The 27,963-nt window shown below is 42.8% G+C and overlaps 1 protein-coding gene across 3 annotated transcripts in view; it reads left to right on the forward strand.

Annotated features, from left to right (window-relative positions):
- The window catches only part of CFAP61 (cilia and flagella associated protein 61), a 337,213-nt gene that overhangs the window by 132,317 nt on the left and 176,933 nt on the right, over positions 1-27,963 (forward strand). For all 3 annotated transcript variants that reach the window (XM_056567635.1, XM_056567636.1, XM_056567638.1), the window contains one exon: positions 13,433-13,560. In XM_056567635.1, the coding sequence (XP_056423610.1) occupies positions 13,433-13,560 (128 nt within the window). The remainder of the gene's footprint in view (positions 1-13,432; positions 13,561-27,963) is intronic.

A 27,963-nucleotide genomic window follows, 5' to 3' on the forward strand; every position in this document is an offset into this window, starting at 1 on the left:
TTCTTAGCCACTTCTTACACCCTACAGTCCGCTTATTGACTCACTCCTTCCCACTCTTATACCTCCTATCTCATACACACATATAATACACTGTTTAGTACATCCAAGCAGATCTAGTCTTTTCCCACTACCTATTTCTTACCCGACACGTCATCCATATCATCCTTGAGAACGGCACAATTTTTTCTTTCATAATAATAGAAGTAATCATGAGTTACAGCATATAATCTAGATGTATTCACAGTTATGCTGATGAAAGGTGTAAAATTCACAATTGTATATATGACTGATTTGTTAAATCCGCAATGTCCACACGTTGATAAAATTGCAGTGGGTTTCCTGCTGTGGAACTTCTCCCGTGAGTTTTGTTACCATTCACTTCAGTGGGTTCGCAGAAAATCTGCAATAGTGGCATATTTGCACATTGCCAGCGGACCCATTGAAGTGAATGGTAGTAAAACTTGCATACGATCTCTGTAGCGGGAAACCCACTACAAGTTTTTTTTATGTGTAAACGTTCCCTAAGGCTATGTTCACACAATGGCTCAGATTAATCAGTCTGGTTTTCCAAAGCAACTGTTACAGATCAGCTTTCATTTCTCAAATAGCTATGGTTAAATGAAAGCGAAACTGTCATGTGTATTGACCCCCACAACCTTAGCTCAGTATGTGAAAAATAGTGAGAAGCTTAAAGGGGTACTCCCGTGGAAAACTTTTTTTTTAAAATCAACTGGTGCCAGAAAGTTAAACAGATTTGTAAATTACTTCTATTAAAAAAATCTTAATCCAGTATTTATTAGCTGCTGAATACTACAGAGGAAATAGTTTTCTTTTTGGAACACAGAGCTCTCTGCTGACATCATGACCACAGTGCTCTTTGCTGACATCTCTGTCCATTTTAGGAACTGTCCAGAGCAGGATAAAATCCCAGTAGCAAACATATGCTGCTCTGGACAGTTCCTAATATGGATAGAGATGTCAACAGAGAGCACTGTGGTCATGATGTCAGCAGAGAGCCCTGTGTTCCAAAAAGAAAATAATTCTAGTATTCAGCAGCTAATAAGTACTAGAAGGATTAAGATTTTTTAATAGAAGTAATTTACAAATCATGTGGTAGATAGAGTCTCTGTGTAGACCATGTAAACGCCCAACAGTGGATATTCACCGTCTCCACTTTCAATACATATATAAGCAAGCATGGGCTGTACGTTTAGTACAAATAAATTCCAGCACTCACGGTTAGAAGATTCATTTTTTCTTTTTAATTCTTATTCGGATCTTTTCTGTAGTTCACAGCAGCTTAACAGATGGGATGTCGGCACACATCCAGTCTAGCAGAGGTCTTAACACACTAGCTGGGAGCCATCAGCCAAATCAGTTTAACTTTCTGGCACCAGTTGATTTAAAAAAAGAAGTTTTCCACGGGAGTACCCCTTTAATGCAGGTATACCTTTAACTGCTTTTTAGTAGAGAGCTCGCTCTAGCATTACAGAGACGCATTGTGCCAGCACACATAGAGGATAGATGCAGGGCACATCCGCTGAGGACCTGTGTGTAAGTCACACAACGGTCACAGCGCTGACTTGCAGGAGGTAGGCATGAAGGCCCAGGGGCATTGCAAACCCCTGACTAGGCCTATCCGAGTTTTGGTGACTGCAAGTAAAAGCGTTTTTTAGGGCAATCAATACTACTAAAAAACATCCAAAGATATAACTGCATTAAACTTCTCACTATTTCCACATACTGGGCTTCGGTTGTGGGGGTCAATACTCATTACAGTTACTCTTTGAAGCTGAGCTGTGGTTTGTTGCTGTGGAAAACCAGACAGTTTTTGTCCTCATGCAGATTAATAAATTTAAGCAACCTACATACATTAGGACATTTCCCATAACTTTTTGGTCCAAAATATTACCACTACTGAAATGGCAAGTAATAATGCCAATATATAACCTACAGAGCCTTGCCAATGAATTAAACCAACACAGTTTTGTATAATGCCACAATTAAATCTTTATTGGAAATGGCCCAAAATTAGATCATAAACACAGCCCCCCATAAAATACATATACACACAAGACATCATAAAAACTGAGGTGGTGAGGAAACATCAAATTAATTTACTAGTGTGTGACAGCAGCTCTCATTATTAGTGCAGAAATAAAGAAATGTATTACAATTAATGTCCCTATGTAAACAGTAAATATAAGTGCAAAAGGAGGTATATATTAAATAGAATGAGCCTTAAATTCATGGTACAATGAACAATCACATGCACCTCTAGGTGATGAATAACAGATTAAATAGCAGTATAATAACTACAATGCCTTACAGTAATCTAGATTATACATAAGGTGCTTAATCCAATGCATCCATGAATGCTAAATAACAGGCACCATAATAGTATGGTGACTATAATGCTACACATGCACAAAGCAACAATACAACAATTGTACAAAGGGTTATAATGCTTATACCATCCAATATGCCACGAGCTGCCACAGAGACATAAAAAAAGCAAGACCACATTTTGCCAAAATGAACTTGAGTAAGCCAAAATTCTTCTGGAAAAACGTCTTGTGGACAGATGAGACCAAGATAGAGCTTTTTGGTAAAGCACATCATTCTACTGTTTACCAAAAACGGAATGAGGCCTACAAAGAAAAGAACACAGTACCTACAGTGAAATATGGTGGAGGTTCAGTTATGTTTTGGGGTTGTTTTGCTGCCTCTGGCACTGGGTGCCTTGATTGTGTACAAGACATCATGAAATCTGAGGATTACCAACAGATTTTGGGTCGCACTTTATAGCCCAGTGTCAGAAAGCTGGGTTTGCGTCCGAGATCTTGGGTCTTCCAGCAGGACAATGACCCCAAACATACGTCAAAAAGCACCCCGAAATGGATGGCAAGAAAGTGCTGGAGAGTTCTGAAGTGGCAGCAATGAGTCCAGATCTAAATTCCTTTGAACACCTTTGAAGAGATCTTAAAGGAGTAGTCCAGTGGTGACTCAGTGGTTTACAACTTATCCCCTATCTTAAGGATAGGGGATAAGTTGCAGATCGCGGGGGGTCCGACTCCTGGGGCCCCCTGCGATCTCCTGTACGGAGCCCCGACAGCCTGCGCGAAGGGGGCGTGTCGACCTCCGCACCAAGCGGCGGCCGACACGCCCCCTCAATACAACTCTATGGCAGAGCCGAAGCGCTGCCTTCGGCAATCTCCGGCTCTGCCATAGAGATGTATTGAGGGGGCGTGTCGGCCGCCGCCTCGTGCGGGGGTCGACACCCGCTATCTTGGCGGAGAGCCGGGGCCCCGTACAGAGAGATTGCGGGGGGCCCCAGCGGTCGGACCCCCCGCGATCTCAAACTTATCCCCTATCCTTAGGATAGGGGATAAGTTTTTCACCACTGGACTACCCCTTTAACATTGCTGTTAGGAAAAGGCGCCCTTCCAATAAGAGAGACCTGGAGCAGTTTGCAAAGGAAGGGTGGTCCAACATTCCGGCTGAGAGGTATAAGAAGCTTATTGATGGTTATAGGAAGCGACTGATTCATAGGTGTGCGCACGGGGCGTGCACACCCTAATCAAGTCTCAAACTTGAGGCTCTATCACCTCCGTGCTTCAGCCCTGCGGGCTGCTCAGTGGCGGATCCAGGGGGGGATCCGCCACTGAGCAGCCCGCAGGGGGCCCCGTCACATTCGGGACATCCCTGTGTCCCGAAAGATCTTTTTAGAAAACAAGGATGTCCCGGTTACCTTTCTGCGGCCCCGCGTTAACTTTAAAAACGCAGGGGCCGCCGGGAGGTAGCGCCGACGTCCCGTGCATGCGCCCATAGGAACGGAGGAGCGGAGCATTGAGGAGGAGGATGCGCAGGCATGTTAAGTTACCTGCACGTCATCTTCAATGATCCAACCACCGCTCTTATAGGCCATAGGAATAGATTGTGACCCCGGACCGGAGCGAGCACTGAAGAGAGGCCGTACACAGACATACAGCCTCCAGCCATACACTGTATATGACTGAAGGCTGTATGGCTGTGGGGGAGCTATACTGCACCTAATGTGGAGGAAACTATACAGCACCTAATGTGGGGCAGCTATACTGTACCTAATGTGGGGAACTATACTGCACCTAATGTGGGAAACTGTACTGCACTTAATGTGGGGGGAACTATACTTCACCTAATGTGGGAAACTATACTGCACCTAATGTGGGAAACTATACTGCACCTAATGTGGGGGAACTATATGGCACCTTATATGGGGGAACTATACTGTACCTAATGTGGGGTAACTATACTGCACCTAATGTGGGGGAACTATACTGCCAACCTAATGTGGGGGAACTATACTGCCAACCTAATGTGGGGGAACTATACTGCCAACCTAATGTGGGAGAACTATACTGCCAGCCTAATGTGGGGGAACTATACTGACAACCTAATGTGGGGGAACTATACTGACAACCTAATGTGGGGGAACTATACTGCCAACCTAATGTGGGGGAACTATACTGCCAACCTAATGTGGGAGAACTATACTGCACCTAATGTGGGGGAACTATACTGCACCTAATGTGGGGGGAACTATACGGCACCTTATATGGGGGAACTATACTGTACCTAATGGGGGGTAACTATACTGCACCTAATGTGGGGAACTATACTGCCAACCTAATGTGGGGGAACTATACTGCCAACCTAATGTGGGGGAACTATACTGCCAACCTAATGTGGGAGAACTATACTGCCAGCCTAATGTGGGGGAACTATACTGCCAACCTAATGTGGGGAACTATACTGCCAACCTAATGTGGGGGAACTATACTGCCAACCTAATGTGGGGGAACTATACTGCCAACCTAATGTGGGAGAACTATAATGCCAGCCCAATGGGGGGGAACTATACTGACAACCTAATGTGGGGGAACTCCACTTCCAACCGAATGGGGGGGAACTACAACCTAATGTGGGGGAACTATACTGCCAACCTAATGTTGGGGAACTATACTGCCAACCTAATGTGTGGGAACTATGCTGCCAACCTAATGTCGGGGGAACTATACTGCCAACCTAATGTGGGGGAACTATACTGCCAACCTAATGTGGGAGAACTATACTGCCAGCCTAATGTGGGGGAACTATACTGACAACCTAATGTGGGGGAACTCCACTTCCAACCGAATGTGGGGGAACTACAACCTAATGTGGGGGAACTATACTGCCAACCTAATGTGGGTGAACTATACTGCCAACCTAATGTGTGGGAACTATACTGCCAACCTAATGTGTGGGAACTATACTGCCAACCTAATGTGGGGGAACTATACAAAAATATAAAATTGTGCTATTCTGATCCCTATAACTTTTTAATTTTTTTTATTTATGGGGATGTATGAGGGTAAATTTTTTTGCGCTGTGATTTGTAGTTTTTATCGGTACCATTTTTGTTTTGATGGGACTTTTCAAATACAGATTGTTCTCATTTATTGTTTTAAACTTGCACGATACTACATATTGTTCACCCAGAGCACCTGACCTGGGTTGGTTTACTGAGTGCAATTCACATAGAGATCAGGAGCAAATTGTGCAGGTCTGTTTTTGCATGTGTGCATGCAAGCAAGAGTGTATTTGTGTTTGTATATGTGTGTGTATGTATATATACAGTGGTCCCTCAACATACGATGGTAATCCGTTCCAAATGAACCATCGTTTGTTGAAACCATCGTATGTGTTACGCCGAGCGCTCCGGGTCCCCGCTCCTCCCCGGAGCGCTCGCTACACCTTCCTCACTGCAGCGCTCCGGTCGGTTCCACGGACCCGGGGCGCTGCGATACTGTCTCCGGCCGGGATGCGATCCGCGATGCGGGTAGCGCCCGCTCGCGATGCGCACCCCGGCTCCCGTACCTGACCCGCTCTCCGTCAGTTCTGTCCCGGCGCGCGCGGCCCCGCTCCCTAGGGCGCGCGCGCGCCGGGTCTTTGCGATTTAAAGGGCCACTGCGCCGCTGATTGGCGCAGTGGTTCCAATTAGTGTTTGCACCTGTGCACTTCCCTATATCACCTCACTTCCCCTGCACTCCCTTGCCGGATCTTGTTGCCTTAGTGCCAGTGAAAGCGTTCCTTGTGTGTTCCTTGCCTGTGATTCCAGACCTTCTGCCGTTGCCCCTGACTACGATCCTTGCTGCCTGCCCCGACCTTCTGCTACGTCCGACCTTGCTTTTGCCTACTCCCTTGTACCGCGCCTATCTTCAGCAGCCAGAGAGGTGAGCCGTTGCTAGTGGATACGACCTGGTCACTACCGCCGCAGCAAGACCATCCCGCTTTGCGGCGGGCTCTGGTGAAAACCAGTAGTGGCTTAGAACCGGTCCACTAGCACGGTCCACGCCAATCCCTCTCTGGCACAGAGGATCCACTACCTGCCAGCCGGCATCGTGACAGTATGTTGAGGGATCCGTGCAATGTAAAGTATAGGAAGCTGTACCCACCTGTCCCCACCCCTCCGGACCGTCACCACTCGTCACCGCTGTCCTGGACATTGGCCTCCATCGCTGCCGCCACATCCCCATGATGTCCCCGCCGCTCCGGAACGTCTCTGCTTCCCTGGCATCCTCGCTCTCACGTCGCCGTCATCACGTCACTACGCACGCGGCTTCTATTGCATGACGGGATGGTGTGCCCGGCGACGTGATGACGACGATGCAGAGCGCCGGCTATGGAGGGGATCCCGAAGAGGATGCTCCGGAGCCCCGAGGACAGGTAGGAGACCATCACTGGAGCACACGGGGCACCGTAAACGGCTATCCGGCGGCGGCTGAAGCAGTCAGCGCTGCCGGATAGCCGTTTATGAGATGGCCCCGACATACAAAAGCATCGTATGTTGATGCTGCCTTCAACATGCGATGGCCTCGCATGTTGAAATTATCGTATGTCGGGGCCATCGTAGGTCGGAGGGTCACTGTGTGTATATATATATATATATATATATATATATATATATATTCACAAAAATATTTATGTATGCCTTAATGATTTGAGTGCATGCTCATAATGTTTTAATAACTTGTATACCTTTTATATACTTCCTGTTTGTCACTACTATGATGCTTGAGAAAGGCTGCATGGCAGCTGAAACGTTGCTCTGTATTAGTATGGATTAAAGCACTTTATTTTTGCACCTACCCTGGATATATATATATATATATATATATACCGTATTTATCGGGGTATACCACACACCGGCCTATAACACGCACCCTCATTTTACCAAGGATATTTGGGTAAAAAAAACTCCCGATACATCCCCAGGAAAGGCAGGGGGAGAGAGGCCGTCGCTGCCCACTTCTCTCCCCCTGCCTTTCCTGGGGTCTAGAGCCCTGCTGCCGGCCCTTCTCTCCCCTGGCTATCGGCGCCGCTGCCCGTTCTGTCCTCCTGACTATCGGTACCGGCGCCCCATTGCCGGCGCCGATAGCCAGGGGGAGAGAAGCGGCGCCGACAGCCAGGGAGAGAGAAGGGGCAGCGGCACCCATTGCCGGCGCCGCTGCCCCGTTGCCTCCCCCCATCCCCGGTGGCATAATTACCTGGGTCGGGTCCGCGCTGCTCCAGGCCTCCGGCGTGCGTCCCCTGTGTCGTTGCTATGCACGGCGCGGGGCACTGGCGTCATGCGCCGCGCCGTGCAGCGCATAGCAACGACGAAGGGGACGCACGCCAGAGGCCTGGAGCAGCGCGGACCCGACCCAGGTAATTATGCCACCGGGGATGGGGGGAGGCAACGGGGCAGCGGCACCGGCAATGGGTACCGCTGCCCCTTCTCTCCCCCTGGCTATCGGCGCCGGTACCGATAGTCAGGGGGACAGAACGGGCAGCGGCGCCGATAGCCAGGGGGTGAGAAGGGCCGGCAGCAGGGCTCTAGACCCCAGGGAAGGCAGGGGGAGAGAAGCGGGCAGCGACGGCCTCTCTCCCCCTGCCTTTCCTGGGGCGGTATCAGCGTATAACACGCACATAGACTTTAGGCTAAAAATTTTAGCCTAAAAAGTGCGTGTTATACGCCGATAAATACGGTATATATATATATATATATATATATATATATATATATATATATACATATATATTACGCACGTGCGCGGCGTGAGTTTGTGCTTTAGGGTGCACACCCTAATACAATAGGCTGCGCACGCCTATGCATACATTTTTAGCTTTTATTCAGTTTGAGCATGAAATAAATTGGGGGAGATTTATCATTAGGTGTTTATTGTAGACACTGATCTACCAGTTTACACTGCTTGTCTAATTTACACTCTTGCTCAAGATTTACTAAAGTTGTGCACTCCTTTGATAAATTTTGTGCAAATATAGAAATGCAAACCCCCCCCCCCTTGCTCTACCGTGCACTCCTTCTCTACCTCACACTTCACAGAGCTGTGGCATTTTCCCGCTGTACACTGCTCACATAGGTACTAAGCTAAGTACTGGAGCAGCAGTGTGTGCCGAGCAAAACTCTGTACAATAGTAAAATCATAAATCTTTTGAGGGGGAGATTCTCAAAGAATTTTGCACCAAAAAAATATATATATACATTTTGGCGCGAAAAGTGTCGACCACATTTTCAAAGAGCTTTGTGCCGCAGTTTACACTGCTCACGTCAGTTTTGTAAAAGTCAGCGTGTCCACGTATATTGTCTGCTTTACATGATATTTTTGAAGGGGTGAAAGTCCAGTTTACATAAAAAATTTCACACCAGCGTTTTGATAGTGTAGAAATCACAGAAATGGTTGTAGTTTTATTGTTTTCTTCTCATTTTAGATACGTGAATGCAGAGGACTACGTCAGATTCGGCGGATTGCAATGATGAACAGCGTTTTTTTAAATGTCAATAAAAGGGTTAACGAGGGCTGTAGGGGAGTGGTTTTTTTTACATAAATGTTTTTTTCAATGTGTTTTGTTTTTTATAATTGAATTTTCAGGCTTAGTAGTGGAAGCCGTCTTGTATACAGAATCCAGTATTAAGCCAGGGCTTAGCGTTAGCCCCAAAATCATATAGTGCTAACCCCCAATTATTACCCCGGTACCCACCGCCACAGGGGTGCCGGGAAGAGCCGGTACCAACAGGCCTGGAGTGTCAAAAATGGTGCTCCTGGGCCTAGGCGGTAACAGGCTGACGTTATTTAGGCTGGGGAGGGCCAGTAACAATGGTCCTCGCCCACCCTGGTAACATCAGGCTGTTGCTGCTTGGTTGGTATCTGGCTGATAATGAAAAAATGGGGGAACCACACACCTTTTTTTATTTATTTAAAATAATAAAAAAAAAATGCATAGGGTTCCCTCTATTTTCAGTATCAGCCAGATACCAACAAAGCAGCAACAGCCTGACGTTACCAGGGTGGGCGAGGACCATTGTTACTGGCCCTCCCCTGCCTAAATAACACCAGCCTGTTACCGCCTAGGCGCTCCATTTTTTTGACGCTCCTGGCCTGTTGGTATTGGCTCTTCCCGGCACCCCTGTGGCGGTGGGTATCGGGGTAATAATTAGAGGTTAGTGTTAGCAGATTTTGGGGCTAACGCTAAGCCCTGGCATAGTGATGGATTCCGTCTATAAGACAGCTTCCACTACTAAGCCTGAAAATTCAATTATAAAAAACACAACTCATTGAAAAATAAAATGTATTTAAAAAAACACTCCCCCACAGCTCTCGTTAACCATTTTATTGAAATAAAAAAAAACGCTGGTCATTGTCGCAGTCCACCGAATCTGACGTAGTCCTCTGCATTCAGGTATCTGAAATGAGAAGAAAAGAAAAACAAGAAATATGGGTTAGTACATTTTTTGCGCTCTCCCCTGGGAAGAGCACACATAATGCAGCGTGTTCAAAAACAGGGAGCCTCCAATTGTTGCTAAACTACAACTCCCATCATGGGGGCTGTAGTTAAGCAACAGCTGGAGTCTCCATGTTTGGGAACACACTGCCAGAAATGCTCTGTTCCCATTTTGCAAAACGCATAATGAGAACAGAGACAGCTATTCTCCAATCAGAGCTCCTGTCTCCCGGTGGCGGGGATTATGAATTATGAGAGCTGTATACAGGAGCCGGTGGGCAGCGCAGTGTAGCCGCATGTTCCACCGGCTTTTACAGTTAATAAATGCGGATCGCAGCGGGTCTCTTTAGAATGACCCGGTGCGATCTGCCCCTCAGCCCCTGGACTACAACTCCCATAATGGGACAGAGTCTGTCCCATGATGGGAGTAGTTGTAGTACCTCAGCACTGAGGACTACTATTCCCATCATGGACAGACTCCTTCCATTATGGGAGTTATAGTCCAGGGGCTGAAGTTCAGATCGCACCGGGTCATTCTCCAGAAACCCGCTGCGATCCGCATTTATTATCTTTAAAAGCCGGCGGAACATGCGGCTACACTGCGCTGCCCGCCGGCTCCAGGCTCCTGTATACAGCTCTCATAATTCATAATCGCCGCAGCCGGGAGACAGGAGCTCTGATTGGTGAACTGCTTTTCACCAATCAGAGCTCTCGTCTCCTGGCGGCAGCGATTATGAATTATGAGAGATGTATACAAGAGGCTGGAGCCAGTGGGTAGTGCAATGTAGCCGCATGTGCCGCCGGCTTGTTAACTCTGGACAATGACCTGCTGTGATCTGCACCTCAGCCCCTGGACTATAACTCCTATCATGGACAGAGTCTGTCCACAATGGGAGTAGTAGTCCTAAATGTCCCGCAGCCAGGGGATGTGCAAGTGCCATCCCTCAGTGCTTTGGTACTACAACTACTCCCATCATGGGACAGACTCTGCCCATGATGGGAGTTGTAGTCCAGGGGCTGAGGGGCAGGTCGCACTGGGTCATTTTCCAGAGACCCACTGCGATCTGCATTTATTAACTGTAAAAGCCGGTGGAACATGCGGCTTCACTGCGCTGGCCGCCGGCTCCTTTATACACTGCTCATAATTCATAATCCCCGCCACCGGGAGACAGGAGCTCTGATTGGTGAATAGCTTTTCACCAATCAGAGCTCCCGTCTCCCGGGCGGGGATAATGAAATGTGATACAGTATACAGGAGTCGGCGGGCAGTGCAGTGTAGACGCATGTTTCGCCTGCTTTTACAGTCAATAAATGCGGATCGCAGCGGGTCTCTGGAGAATGACCCGTTGCGATCTGCACCTTAGCCTCTGGACTACAACTTCCATCATGGGTGGAGTCTGTCCATGATGGGAGTAGTAGTCCTAACTGTCCCAAAATAGTTAATATAATTCTCAGATGCTTTAGAACACTTTGGTACGTGTCATCCGAGGTGGTGTATATTTGGCGCAAGAAAAGAGTATTTGCGCATTTTTCTGGCGTTTAAAAAAAAATGCAGTTAATAACTTCAATTCTACAGTAGAAAGTGCTCTATGTTAAACTGTACCATAGACATGGCTTTGAAGAATTCTATCAGATTTTGCGCAAAAAAAGACGCAAAAAAACCTCAAATTTTTGTGTTAAAAAAAAGACAAAAAAAAAAATACTCTATAGACAATGATAAATTCCCCCATTGTGATTATTCATTAGTTTTAGTTTGATTATAAATGACCTTACATAGGAAAAAAGTATATACTAGGTAGGCAGATATACTTACCTTACAGTCTATTCTGCTTTCCATGTAACCTAGTTTAGAGGTACCATCTGTGGCCACTGGGTGTCAGAATTCTTCTGGACATAGCTTGGATTAACAGGACATGTGCTTGCATAAAAGCAGAAGAAGATAATAAAATTTGGCTAGGATTCAAAAAAAATTATTTGTACCGATATATTTATATTTTTTAATAGTCCTTTTTTTTTTTTGCTTATTTCAAATGTTACAATAATAACATATACCAACAAATACAACCTTGATAGTAACGATAATGGATTAGGTTGAATAGTTAATTTTTTTTTACAGTAGTAAGAAAATATTTTTTTTTATGTTTCTATTATTGTGTCCTTAACCTGTAATCTGTTTTATGCTGCTGAAACTGCAGGGGATGTCAAACAGATGCAGGGAGCAAGGTCCTGAAACACTGTTATTTACTCTGATATCCTTGTGCATTTTAGAGAACTGAGTTTAAAAAAAACAAAACACTGGGACCCAGGTAACTAGGTGGGTCCTGGCGGCTGCTCTCCCTGCCACCCCTAAGTGGCGCGTCTCTCCATAAACACATATAGGGAAAGATGCAACACTCAGGGCCAGCGGGGCACAGAGGAGCCAAAAGGACTGAAACCCCCCTCAGCATTGCATAGTTTCTGAAAGTTTTTCCAGTCCCTGCTCCTGTTTCTTGCCGCCTGTAGTTTGGGCAGTATAAAAATGTGACAAGTTCTCTTTAAAATACATAAACTCAATAAATGTAGAATACTTTGGTGATATAATTTGTATACATTTATTGTGTCAGCCACACTTGTACTATTTTTTTTTTTCCTGTGCTATGTTTATAAAAAGTTACAGGACAGTTTTTCCATTCAATTCTTTTGGTTCTTTTGATACATAGCAGAGTAGTTTTTCATTGGAAAACACTTCCATGTTGTGGGTGCAATTCAGGTACAAAACTGCTGACACTTTTAGATACGGTAGTTGTTAGTTCAAGAAGACACATATAATACCACATATATATATATATATATATATATATATATATATATGTCTGTGCTTCCATATCGTGGATAAATGCTTTTATTCCCTTATGGAAAGTGTCAAAGAGGTGTTCACAAGCCCCTGTAGTGGAGCTGGAACAACTTTTTGCTTCCCATACCGGCCCCTGCTTGATTGAGAGTCAGCTGAAGGCCAAGCCCTGTTTCCACTCACACCTGCACACAATTTTTAGTGTAGAAAGGAAGCTTCGAGACAGGGCTTGGCTTCTGGCTGACTGTCAGTCAAGCAGGAACTGGGATAGGAAGAGTGAGGAGGTGTTCAGGAACACCTCTAACACTTTTTACAGGAAAATGAAAGCATTCTGTGTTTTTTTGGAAGCACAGTTAGATATTTGAAAGGTGCCTTGTGTCTCCTTGTCCTAACAGCTACCTGACAGTGTGAGCAGTGTGGAATGTAAATAAGAGTCTTTCGTGGGTGGGTGGGAATGGGGAAGAGGTTTATCATTGCATTTACCCCAATTTTCTGTCCAAAATACATTAAAAGTTATTTTGTCTGCCAATTTTCCGATTACAGAAGTGAAAGATAACAATGGCTGGTCTGTTCACACTCTCTATTGGGGCACTGGGGCACAGTGCATCGAGAGTGAAGCACACTCCGATGATGCTCCAGCAGAAATAAAACTCCATAATTTTATTTTTTTTATGTATGATACAGCCCTCTTGCCCTTTAATGATAAATAAGACAAAAAAAGGCAATTTTCTCATATACTCAATGTTAAGACTTCATACTATGTTGATTTAGTGTACTGTTTCTTCTTTTCCACAGCCAGCTTATGCTTTGTACCATATCAATCGGAAGCTTACCTTGGAGCCAAAAGTAACCATCAATGCCCGTATTGTGGTGGTGGGTGCATCAGATGTTGGAATATCTTTCCTAGAAACACTTGTTTTTTGGTAAGATTGCCTTTTCACACATTTTTATTCAAGCAATAATGTAAATAAGAATGTTTGTCATTTCAAAGCAGCCATCTTGTCAGAGTGAGGCCACTATGATGATCAGATGAATATACCAGGTGAAGCTGAGGTTAGCCAAGCATTTTCCCTGCAGCGGTGAAATGTCTGGCTGGCCTAGGCTTCCCCTGGCACAATCAACTGACCACCTGGGTGGCCTCATGGCAGCCATGTAATACAAGGACTGTTTGAGTCCTCAAGAGCGGGAGCTGCTTTTGTGGAGCAGCTGTTTGTTCTGGCTCATAGTGGGGGTGCCCAAGGGCATATAAGGGGTTGTCTTCATGAGATAACTTTCATTTTACATTGACTTTAAATATTGGGTTTAATTCTTCACCTTCTCAGTCTGCAGTGCAGGAGCTAAGGATTCTGCAGATACATAGAAATACAATGACTGATAAATCAACCCAAATTACAGAAACGAATATAGTATAAAATTATCCCACTGGGTATATATTTTTAACATGGATAAACATATAAATAAGGAGAGGGAAGTAAAAATAAAAAGTCTTATTAATGATCTATTCACACGTACAGTATTCTGTGCAGATTTGATGCGCAGATTTGATGCACAGGATTTTCTGCTGCAGATTTCAATGTAAACTGAATGACTGAACACAGCTTGAAATCCTGCACATCAAATCTATGCATCAAATCTGCACAGAATACTGTACGTGTGAATAGACCCTAAAGGTAACAAAATTAGGGCCTCATAACTAAGCATTAATACTTTAAGCTAAAGGGCATAGTTTAGTAAAAAAAAAAAAAAAAAAGTGAGCACACGAATAAAAAAAAGGGCAAAAATCTGCCCTCTGTTTTGAATCTGCAGCATTGTTAAATTGCTCCTTCCTACACGTCTGCGCTGCACCATGGAGTGCTGGGAGGAAGTTACTTCATCAAGTCACTTCCTCCTATTGTCAGGCACCGCTGGAAGCAACAATCAGACGCACACTAGGGGAGCGGGGCCTCGCTACTACCAACAATCAGCTGGAACATGCATGGGAACCGGGCCGAGGTAATAAGAGCAGAATTTTTGTAACACTCACGTTTCAGAAGATTGGAACACTGATGGTAGTGGATCCGCTGGACCTGTGTGGTAGATGACTCGGACAATACCAGGGAGCGGAGTCTAAGGTGCCGCTGGTTTTCACCAGAGCCCGCCGTAAAGCGGGATGGACTTGCTGCGGCAGGCGGCACCCAGGTCGCTACCCCGGGCATGGCTCAACCACACAGGCGGCTGAGGAGAGGCAAGGCACAGAGGGATAAGGCAGCTCTTAGTCAGGATAGCAGAAGGTCAGGGCAGGCAGCACAGCAGCGTAGTCAGGACGTAGCAGGAGGTCAGTAGGCAGGCGGCAGAGGAGCAAGGTCAGGTCACAGAGCAAAAGGATCAAATACACAGCAAGGCAATAACAGAAATGCTTTTTCTCAGGCCCAAGGCAACAAAGATCCGGCTGGGAAGTGAGGAGGGTGGAGGAATTTATCAATGAGCCACAGGTGAATTACACTAATGAGTGCACTGGCCCTTTAAATCTTAAAGCTCTGGCATGCACGCCCTAGGGGACGGGGACACGCGTGCCGGAGCAGAGAGGCAGAGGCTGGGGCAGGAGATACACCAGGTGAGTGACAGACTGGGGCTCTCATGCGAGCGCTTCCCGCGATGCGAGTCCCAGCCCCGCCGAGAGCAGCAGGTGACGGGACCATGCGCTCATGGCCAGCGTGTGCAACCGGAGCACATAGCGTAACAATTTTACTGATGGCATAATCTAAATATCGCAAAAAGAAAATATAATGATACCATTGGGATTGTGATATAACTTGTAGTCCTAGAATAAAATATAGTGTAATATATCAAGAGTCCTTTAGACCAATAAACTCATCACAATAGGACATTTACTAAGAGTGTCGTGTTTTTACTAGTGGGAAAAGTTGTTTCAGACTTGCAGGATTCCTCTCTATTTACTATTGGGAAAAGTCTGGAACATTTTCTGACCAGCTTTTCCTAGGTGGATATTTCCAGCCATTTATCCACAGGATTTTCTGTGAATTCAATAGTAAATTGGTCGGGTTGGGAAACCATGCCCTTTTTCGGACCGACCACGCCCCCTTTGTGGCCAACCACTCCCTTTTTTCGGCTTTTCATAGTGCAATGTCGGGTTTGTTGGATTTTCCAGGTGCACACTGTCGCACATTGGCGCACCCTGGCGCAGACATGTCTAAGATACTCTGCGCCAAAATAACCGGACAAAAACTGGTCGGTTGCAGCTTAGTTAATGAAGCCCATGGTGTATGCCTGAATGGCTGTAGCTACAGCAATAGTCTCCAAGAAGAAAAATATCTCTTACAATGTACACTCTTTTTTGTCAAAAAAAAAAATGTGAAAGTTATGGAATGCTCTAGCCATACTTAAACAACCAAAATGAGTTTTCAGGAGCATTATCCATGGCTCCTCTTTCTCCCTGGCAAAGCACTGTTTCCACTGTTTGCTCACTCTGGCTCCATCTAGATGTTCAGCTTCCTCCTTTGATGTGATTGCTCACAGCACTCCCACAAAAATCCTCGCACTGTTTGGCAGGAACTACTTTGATCTCCACAGATTGCACAGGTGTACCTGTAGCGCTTCGGATATCGTTGGTAGATACAGTATAGAGAGCAGAAATACAGCTTTGCGCAATATAGTTTAAAAATTCCACATGTTGTATTATTATTGCACTCACAGGAACAATCCAGTGTCCAACTGGTTTTCTCAGGTGCATCCAGACTTCATCAGGACAAAGTCAGGATGCACCTGACGAAACTGGTAAGACAAAGTCATTGGGGTCTATCGTGATCCTTTGGGGTCCATCGTACACTGGACCAGTTCCAGAATCTGCGACAGAGGGAAAGGAATGCTTTAATAATTTTCTATGCATTGTGACAATTTTACTAACCTGCATTAATACTGTAATATTATTTAAAAAATCTTTCTAATTTGCACTTGTATGCGTGTCATTTATCTGCTGGTAAATTAATAATGAACTAAAATACTATGAAAACATTTACAATCAATTTATATAATGTTGCTGCCACTTTTACTGTAGATTTCAAAGGTTTCTTTCACTGAAAACACTGTGATTGAAGCAATTTTGCCTTTAATCCCTTAAAGAGGAAGTCATTTTCCTATTATTTTTTGTAATTATTTTAAATTGTTTGTATCCATGGATACGCAAGCAGTATGGTTACTGTTACCTTTTTATAATATTCCTTGGAATATGACTGATTAATTAACTGTAGCGCATGAAAAAGCTTTTCAACAAAGTTCAAATTCCACATGAAACATGGCATTTGCTTTGTTAAAAATGTAGGTAGTGTCAGTTTAGAATTGGGTAGGTATATCATTATGGACTCTTAAACATTAAGCAATGACTGCTTGTGGAGTGTGACCCTTATTTTACTAATAATTACAGGCATACAGCATACAGTTGAGGGATTCTTTTCTCTGGGGGTTAGTATATGTAGATTTGACAGCTATAACTTTTTATTTTATTTCTTCTTGTTTTTTTTTACTTTGTTTCTGTGATTCATGGGATGCTATTTTGGAGTATCTTGATAAAAATAAATGCATGACCCCATATCAGCATGGGTTTATGAGGGATCGGTCCTGTCAAAGTAACCTGATCAGCTTTTATGAGGAGGTGAGATCCGGACTGGACCAGGGGAAATCGCTGGATGTTGTATATCTGGATTTTTCCAAAGCATTTGATATGGTGCCACATAAAAGGTTGGTATATAAAATGAGAGGGATTGGGCTGGGGAAAAATGTGTGCAAGTGGGTAAGTAACTGGCTCAGTGATAGAAAACAGAGGGGGGGGGGGGGTTATTAATGGTACTTATTCTGATTGGGTGACTGTTACTAGTGGGGTACCACAGGGGTCCGTCTTGGGTCCTGTTCTATTAAATATATTTATTAATGACCTTGCAGAGGGGTTGAATAGTAAAGTAGCAATCTTTGCAGATGATACTAAACTCTGTAAAGCGGTAAACACTATAGAGGACAGTGCACTGTTACAAATGGATCTGGATAGGTTGGAAGTTTGGGCTGGGAAGTGGCAGATGAGGTTCAACACTGATAAATGTAAGGTAATGCACATGGGGAAGAAAAATCCAGGCTATGATTATGTATTAAATGGGAGAACACTTGGGACAACTGACGTTGAAAAGGACTTAGGGGTCTTAGTTAATAGTATATTAAGCTGTAGTGACCAGTGTCGGGCAGCTGCTGCCAAGGCAAATAAAATCATGGGGTGCATCAATAGGGGCATAGATGCCCACCACAAAGAAATCATTCTACCACTGTACAAATCACTAGTCAGACCACACATAGAATACTGTGTACAGTACTGGGCACCAGTGTACAGGAAAGATATAATGGAGCTGGAGAGGGTTCAAAGACGGGCAACAAGAGTAATACGGGGAATGGGAGGACTACAGTACTCAGAAATATTATCAGAATTAGGGTTATTTAGTTCAGAAAAAAGAAGGCTTAGGGGAGACCTAATAACTATGTATAAATATATCAGGGGACAGTACAGAGATCTCTCCCATGATCTATTTATACCCAGGACTGTATCTATAACAAGGGGGCATTCTCTACGTTTAGATCAAAGAAGGTTTCTACACCAGCTCAGATGGGGGTTCTTTACTGTAAGAGCAGTGAGACTGGGGAATTCTCTGCCTGAAAAGGTGGTCATGGTTAGCTCGGTGAAAGAATTTAAAAGGGGTCTGGATGCATTTTTGAAGAATAATAACATTACAGGTTATGGATTCTAGATCTATAGGGACAGAAGGTTGATCCACAGATTTATTCTGATGCCATATTTGGAGTCGGGGAGGAATTTTTACCTCTAATATGAGGGTTTTTTGCCTTCCTCTGGATCAACTCAGTAGGGACTCATTAGGGTTATAGGTTGAACTTGATGGACTCTGGTCTTTTTTTCAACCTTTTGAACTATGTTACTATGATACTTTATTTTTGTACCATTTTTTTAATTTTATTTTATTTTTTTCATATTTTAGTGTTATTGTGTGAAAATACTTTGATAGTATAAAGTTGTACTAAAACCAAGTATTTTTTCCCAAAGTGGTTTATTGAGCTTTTTTAAAACTACAAAATAATAACATCCATTTTGTTTTTAGGTGAACCAAAGTTTTAGGTCTAAATCTATCAAAACTGTCTAAGACAAAAAATGTATTATTTGCTCATAGCAAACAGTCAGAGTTCAGCATTCGTTGCTTAGATTGCTCTGGCACAATACAAGCTGATCTGTGATTTGTTGCTATGGGCATATTAGACAGTTTTGATTGAGTTGGGACATATATGTGTTCCTTTTGGTGGGGTATATTATTTTGGATCATTGAAAGCAAGCCTACCAGTGTGGTTTGGGCTGGTAGTGAAATTCCTTTTTTGAAGAATTTTCTACTTTCAATAATTAAATTTTTATTGAATTATTATTTTCTATTCATTTTGTACCCCATAAGACAATAAGAGACCTTTTTTTAAAAAACATTTTACCTTTAGATGTATTTTTGACACAGCTTTTTTCATATAGGAGCCAGAGGACAGAAACATTACAGAGCATTGTTAAAGATGCCCATATACGGTACTTTAGAAAAAAAGTATTTGCAAGCCCACAAATTTTAATGGCCAAGTTTATGGGGATTTCTCAACTCTCAACGACAAAATTATTGCCAACTATTGTATTATGTATCTTGTACTACTACTGTATCATGTAATGAGTTCTTCTATAAAGGTGAGCTGTTTAGACCAATGAGTTATACTATATACTCTTTTTTATTTTATTTTAGTACGAGACCACAATATTGTTGAAATAAATAAAACGTTCTCCCCCAATAATTTTGCACTTAGTCTCTCATAATGACAAATTGAAAACAGAATGTTAGAATCCTTTGTAATTTTTTTGAAAAGTAGAAACTAAAGTATTGTAAAGTATTGACCTAAGTATTCAATATAAAAAAAAGTAATAGGGTCTGTACACGCACATACTTGGACATTTACTTTAATTTAAATTCCTAAAATGTTTTCTTTCTTTTTTTTTTTCTAATACTTTGCTGAATACCACCACAAATGTGGACAAGATGCATTGTATCATAAGAAAAGCCATATCTGAAATCCATTTTCTATGTGACATTTCGTATGCCTCAATTTTGAAATGACCTCAGCTAATTGGAGTGATGTTCTTAACAAGCGCTCAAATCCTTTTGACTCTGCAGTATCTTGTCTGGGCCTCACTTTAGCAGTGGGTTTTAATCCTTCCCTTTGTATACAGGTGGAAGTAATGTAATTGCTTCTTGATAAGGGTAAATATCCTTTGTAATCCATGATTGAAAATATCTTTTTAATCCATCCGGTACTGGAAGTAAGTTTCAAAGAGATGGAGAAATGTAATGTAAATACTACAAAGATAAGGAAAATTACATAAACCCAGAACAGAAATGAAATAAAGTGACGTGTCCGTCTATGGATTATGGAATCTGATTTCCCATTCATATGCACAGGGGATTATTTGCACTGCAATGTGCTGATATCGTTCAACTGAGACCATGCCTCTTTGAAAGACACATTTAAATATGTCTCCCTTGCACATTTGATCATTGTCTTTCCCATGTTAGCGTGCTTCTCCTTTGAGGTCAGTGTTATTCTATTTGCCACTAAGCCGCCAGTACATTTCCAGAAAATAATCAGGAAAACTTTTTTTTTTTTTTTGAAGAAAAAAAAAAAAAGTTTCAACAGCTGGAAGTTATAGCAGCAGTCAGAAGTTAGTTCAATACTTGTAGATTACTAGCCTTGCCATTGCCATTTTTGTAAATGTAAATAAATGCAGTTATTTGGTACCTTTAAAGGGGTACTCTGGGGGAAAACATTTTTGTAAACAGATTTGTAAATTACTTCTATTTAAAAATCCTTCCAGTACTTATCAGCTGCTTTATGCTCCAGAGGAATTTCTTTTCTGTCTGACCACAGTGCTCTCTGCTGACACCTCTGTCCATGTCAGGAACTGTCCAGAACATAAACAAATCCCCATGGCAAACCTATCCTGCTCTGGACAGTTCCTGAAACAAACGGAGGTGTCAGCACTATGGTCAGACAGAAAAGAAATTCAAATAGAGAAGAACTTCCTGTGGAGCATACAGCAGCTAAGTACTGGAAGGATAAAGATTTTTAAATAGAAGAAATTTACAAATCTGTTTAACTTTCTTGCACAAGTTGATTTAAAGGGGTACTCCGGCCCTAAGACATCTTATCCCCTATTCAAAGGATAGGGGATAAGATGTCTGACCGCGGGGGTCCCGCCGCTGGGGACCCTCGCAATCTTGCATTCAGCACCCACCTTCGGGAGCTGCACGCTGCGCTGCCAGCTCAGAATCTACCATGTGACAACCACGGGGCCGGAGTATCGTGACGTCACATGGGAGGGGGAGTGACGGCCGTGCAGCTCCCCGAGGTGGGTGCTGAATGCAAGATTGCGGGGGTCCCCAGCGGCGGGACCCCCGCGGTCAGACATCTTATCCCCTATCTTAAATACTCAAATTATTTTCAGGTTAACAGTTACTTTCCCATTAGCTTCCAATAAGCCGTACGGCTGCACTTTCTGTTGTCGCTTTTGAAAAAGTTACTGCCAAAGCAAACCGAAAAATGCTAATATTCCTGTAAACCAATAAAATATAATAAAGCTTTATCTAAATATTTATTCACACATAGACCATTTTTAACCCCTAGAGGACTCATGGTGTAAATGTTCATTATGGTGCCTAGGTACTTAGCGCACCATGATGAACATTTACATTCTTTGCATAAACCAAGCACCTGGGACCTCACTGCTAATGGCGGACACCAGTGTTCATTCTGATGTCCGCCGTTAACCATTTATATGCCATGATCAATACTGATCACGGCACCTAAAGCAGTTGCCGGACTTCTTTGGTAGCTGGAGGTGTCTTACACTTTTCTGTGCCGCTTCCAGGGGATAGACCGCCGGTAGGCAGGCTGTACAAGTAGATCGCTGATTTGGCAGAACAGTAATAGCAATCGAAAGATTGCTATAAGTAGTCCCCTGTGGGTGCTTTAAGGAGTTGTCCAGGAAAAAATCTTTTTTTTAATAAATCAACTGGCTCCAGAAAGGTAAACAGATATGTAAATTACTTCTATTAAAAAAAACTTAATCCTTTCAGTACTTATGAGCTGCTGAAGTTGAGTTGTTCTTTTCTAAGTGCTCTCTGATGACACCTGTTTCGGGAACTATCCAGAGTAGAAGCAAATGCCCATAGCAAACCTCTTCTACTCTGTGCTGTTCCCGAGACAAGCAGAAGTGTCAGCAGAGAGCACTGTTGCAAGACAGAAAAGAACAACTCAACTTCAGCAGCTGATAATTATTGGAAGGATTAAGATTTTTTTAATAGAAGTAATTTACAAATCTGTTTAACTTTCTGGAGCCAGTTGATATATCAAAAAATGTTTTTTTTTTCCTGGAATACCCTTTTAAAAATGTAAAACAAATAGTACAGAATAGAAAAGCATGTAAACATGGGTATTGACTTTATGGTAAAATCTTTTTGTAAACCAATCCCAAGCATGTAAATATTTCTTTTTAGTAAACTCATGGACAGTGGATATGTCTGATATGTATAAATAATACATGTCTCTAACTTTCCCACCGCTGAACTGAGCACTGATTCGTTTTCCTTCTCGGTTCCCTGGAGATCTCCGCTTTTCCCCTGTACTTGTATGTCAGTGTGTCACTGCAATTACAGCTGCCAGGACACCAATAAATAGTATTGATTCCATCATCTTATGTAGTACAACCTCTAACTAACCTCAGGAAGAAGGGAAACTAATAGATATTCAGCTACCAATTTGTTTCTTCTTTGAATCACTTAAGAAAATAATCTTTTGCAAATTGAGGCTCAATGATTAAGTATATTTTAAATCAGACCTCAATATATGACATTTTTCTACTACAGTGGAAATAAATGGAGAGGAAGACAATGGCAAGACACTTCTAAGGTGTTCTAAGGCTGGCAACAATTGAGTTAATATTTGTGGCAGTTGCTTGTTGTTTTTCATTTGCATTTGATTATTTTACTAAAATCGGACTATATACTGGCCAGCAGCTAGTCAGGAGCTGAACTGTGCCAAACAGTAGCTGAGGGTCCCAGTAGTCATAGAGATCCTAGACATATCCCATCATGTCACATGACCCTAAGCAGTGTTTGGCATCCACATTGTTGTAACAAACAGTATTATACACTTTTAGATGGTGATTGATTAAAAAGGTAAAATAGGAAAAAATATAGATTCAAGGGTAATTAGTTATACTTAAGAAAAAAAAAACTCTTAAACGCTTTAACTCTTCCTATAACAAAAACAGAGACCAACATTAGAACATGTGGGTGTTATGATAAATATGTCTATTACATGAATCAAGATAAGCAGCTGTCACATTGTCAAAAGTAAAATGAGGATTGGAGACAGTAGACTTCAAGCTAGTTCCCTTAAGAAGAATAAATACAGAGGTAAATAAAAGGGTAGAAATGAATCAGTGTAAGAAATAGATGTCACACCTTGCCCCCTTGTGATGTTACACCACGCCTCAATCATTCATGCCTATGGGAGGGGGCGTGGTGACAGTCATGCCCTCTCTCATAGACATGAATGGATGGGGCATGGCATAGGGTCACTAGGAGGTGTGGACAGAGATCGAGGGGGTTCCCAGCGATGGGACCCCCATGATCAGACATTTTATCCCCTATTCTTTGGATATTATGCCCCCAAAATATAGTTTTAGGCCCGATCTGTGCCACCATATATTGTTGTTGCACCCCTCTGTGCCCACATATATAGTTGTAAGCGCATTCTGTGCCCATATATATATATATATATATATATATATATATATATATAGTTGTAGACCCCCTCATTGTGCCCCCATATATAGTTGTAAGCCCCCTCTCTGTGCCACCTTATAGCTGTAAGGCCCTCTCTCTTTCCCCCATATAGTTGTAGACCCCATCTTTGTTCTCCCTGTATATAGTTATAGATCCCTCTCTGTTTCTCCATATATAGTTGTAGAACCCACCTGTGTGCACCAAATATAGTTGTAGGCCCCCCATATACAATTGTAGGCCCCCTCTGTGCTGCCTTATAGTTTTAAGGCCCTCTCTCTTTCCCCCTATATTGTTGTAGGCCCCCTCTGTCTGTGCCCCAATATAGCTGTAGACTCTCTCTCTGTGCTCCCAAAGACATACTGGCTCCAGCTACATACAATATATGGCTGTAGGCAGTATAGCTGTGTACTCCCCTCTGGTGCTCTACTGCTCTGGTCTCGGGCCTGGACCTACTGCTATGGCTTATGCGCCATAGCAGTAGGTCCCCGGACCGGAGGAGCAGTGGTCGGAGCACCAAAACTGACAAAGTGGCATGCTGGTAAGTTTCTGTCCAGGGCCAGTCCACATGTCCTCCCACTCCGCTGCGCCGCTCCTCCAGTCTGGGTGCATGGCACAGCATGTCAGTGACATGCCTGCGCACACTACCTACTGGCAGTCTTTGCATATTAAAAGGGGCCAAGGGCCTACGGCGGAATACCTGGACATCCCTATGTCCCCAAAAGATCTTTTTGGGGCGCAGGGACAGTGGTCCCAAAATGGTGAAGATCCCGGTAAAACCAGGACATCTGATCACCCAGCCACTAAGGCACTCCTAAAGGGTACACATAGAAATGTAACACAAGATAGCTAAGATCTTAAAGGCTTCTGGAAACTTTTTGGGAAGCAAAAAATGTTGCTTGCCTGGTCTTAAAAGAAGACAATACAAAGGTTTCATTATAGTATTTTTTCTGTATTAAAATGATGACAGCCTCATTAAACGTAATATAATGTCTACGGATCCATTGTGCGTGAAGCCAACATAATGACGGCATTGCCATAAGTTCTGTTATCTGGTGGAGCAATACCCAATATCCTGCACATCTGTCCTTCCTGGCAGTCACTGCCCGACACATGCCGTGTAATTAGGCATTTTATCTGTACATTTGTCTGGATCCGCCCGGCGCTGCCTGTCACTAATTTGCTGTCTAATTAAATAGTTAGCGCTTACTTGCTGATCACAGAGCTTACCTGTAATAAAGGCTTTTTGGGATCTTTCATTGTGCGTTACTATCTGTCACCTCCTTTGCAGGCTGATAAGAACGAGATTTTCCCTGTAGTGTGAATTTATTGTAGCAGTAAGGAAAGCTGGAGGGAAAAGGACATTGTTGTGGTCTAGCATTTGTTCTGTGGTACCATTAATCTCTCATCACTCGGAAGTTATTGGCTTCTTTTGACACAAGTGTATAGAGCGCACATCATTTGTGAAGATTGATTGGAGGAATTCTCTCTGTGGTTAATAGTGATGGATGCTATCAATGACAGATAACAATTTTACATTAGTTAAATCTCTTTATATTGATCCCAGCGTATGTAAACATTCGGGCATAAATCTACGTCTGCCTACTGTTCATTTTGTAAGAAAAAGCTTTGTCTATTCACAGTCATTACTATTGCTCCTGTTTTGTATTGTTTACAATATTGCGTTCACTAGCTCTCTAAAGCAATTGCCTTGTCTTAAAGGGGTACTCCAGTTAAAAAAAAAAAAATTTAATCCCACTGATTTGTAAATTACTTCTGTTTAAAAATTATAATTCATCCAGTACTTATCAGCTGCTGTATACTACACAGGAAGTTCTTTTCTTCTTGAATTTTTTTTCTGTCTGACCACAATGCTCTCTGCTGACACCTCTGTCCATTTCAGAAACTGTTCGGAGCAGGATAGGTTTGTTATGGGGATTTGTTGCTGCTCTGGACTGTTCCGGACATGGACATAGGTGTCAGCAGAGAGCACTGTGGTCAGACTAAAAAGAAGCTGATAAGTACTGGAAGGATAAGGATTTTTAAATAGAAGTAATTTACAAATCTGTTTAACTTTCTGGCTCCTGTTCTTTTAAAAACATAGTTTTCCACCTAAATACCGCTTTAAAAGGGGTTATCCACAATAGCAAAAATAGCTAATGTCTTCCAAAAACAGCACCACACCTGTCCGCAGGTGGCATCTGGTATTACAACCTGGCTCGATTTATTTCAATGAAACTAAGCAGCAAAACGCCACCCAACCTGCAGACACGAGGTGTAGTTTTTTTTTTTTTTTTTTTAAAGAAATAGCTCTGTTTTCTAATGCTTGATAACTCTTTTAAAGGTTTACATTGTTTCAGGATTTGTAATGTACTTTATTGCTATTTACGTAAGTGATATAAGGTGTAGACCTATTAGCTGATGCCTTAGCATGCTATGTTATATGTTTTCTTTACTATTGGTTAATGTTGTTTAGAAAACTCCAATCACATGCATTGCATTACAAGAAATCTACAATATTCAAAAGGGTTGTCCGGCAGGATAAATATTATAAAAGGGGCGGAGGGAATTCCTGTCTGCCAAGACAAGACAAGGAAGGAAAGATCAGAGTAACCTGGTGAGCGTTGGAGTAGCCATGGTGAGGATTCAGTTTGGTGAGGTTTCCTCCCCCCCCCCCCCCCCAAATATATAGAAAAATTGGGGCTCAGAGTCATGAATATTAGATACAAATTAATTTATTGATAATAAGATATTCTTAATATTTGTGTCTTTTGACCCACAGGGCCCTTGTGGGTCAGCAGAAATACACTGATATATTAAATAGTCTATACATAAAATATTCAATGCATAAAATATGGCAAATAATTATTTAACCCCTTAACGACGAAGGACGTATATTTACGTCCTCCGCCTACTCCCGCGATATGCCGTGGGGTCACGCGGTGTCCCAGCATCATATCGGGTCGGTCCCAGCGGCTATCAACGGCCGGGACCCGCGGCTAATACAGGACATCACCGATCGCGGTGATGCCCTGTATTAACCCTTCAGACGCGGCGATCAAAGCTGACCACCGCATCTGTAGTGAAAGTGAAAGTGACCCGGCTGCTCAGTCGGGTTGTTCGGGCCCGCCGCGGTGAAATCGCGGCGTCCTGAACAGCTTACAGGACACCGGGAGGGCCCTTACCTGCCTCCTCAGTGTCCGATCGACGAATGACTGCTCCGTGCCTGAGATCCAGACAGGAGCAGTCAATCGCCGATAACACTGATCACAGGCGTGTTAATACACTCCAGTGATCTCTGTAAAAGATCAGTGTGTGCAGTGTTATAGGTCCCTATGGGGGCTATAACACTGCAAAAAAAAAGTGTTAATAAAGGTCATTTAACCCCTTCCCTAATAAAAGTTTGAATCACCCCCCTTTTCCCATAAAAAAAATAAAACAGTGTAAATAAAAATAAACATATGTGGTATCGCCGCGTGCGTAAATGTCCGAACTATAAAAATATATCATTAATTAAACCGCTCGGTCAATGGCGTACACGTAAAAAAATTCCAAAGTCCAAAAAAGCTTATTTTGGGTCACTTTTTATACCATTAAAAAATGAATAAAAAGTGATCAAAAAATCCGATCAAAACAAAAATGGTACCGATAAAAACTTCAGATCACGGCGCAAAAAATGAGTCCTCATACCGCCCTGTATGTGGAAAAATAAAAAAAGTTATAGGGGTCAGAAGAGGGAATTTTTAAACGTAAAAATTTTCCTGCATGTAGTTATGATTTTTTCCAGAAGTACGACAAAATCAAATCTATATATTTAGGGTACCATTTTAACCGTATGGACCTACAGAATAATGATAAGGTGTCATTTTTACCGAAATATGCACTGCGTAGAAACGGAAGCCCACAAAAGTTACAAAATGGCATTTTTTCTTCGATTTTGTCGCACAATGATTTTTTTTCCGTTTCGCCGTGAATTTTTGGGTAAAATGACTAATGTCACTGCAAAGTAAAATTGGTGACGCAAAAAATAAGCCATAATATGGATTTTTAGGTGGAAAATTGAAAGGGTTATGATTTTTAAAAGGTTAGGAGGAAAAAACGAAAGTGCAAAAACTGAAAAACCCTGCGTCCTTAAGGGGTTAAAACTAATAAAATACATAACATGAAAAAAACGTTAAAATTATTCGCTAAGTGTCCACACAGTCTGTAGAAATAATGCAGGTAGATAATGTGAATAAATATCTCAGTTGCGGCAATAAATCCAGATGATTTAACTTCAATTATGGTGTCTGTAGATATTGTCTCTAACAGATACAGCGATTGATACAATAGTAACTGGGCAACAGATTAAATAATTTGTAACCTTATATGAGGTTGTGATTCAAGTTCTCTGCACCGTGCGCTACTAGAGAC

This window comes from Hyla sarda, chromosome 3 (genome assembly GCF_029499605.1).
Source record: "Hyla sarda isolate aHylSar1 chromosome 3, aHylSar1.hap1, whole genome shotgun sequence".
NCBI classification, from domain to species: Eukaryota; Metazoa; Chordata; class Amphibia; order Anura; family Hylidae; genus Hyla; species Hyla sarda.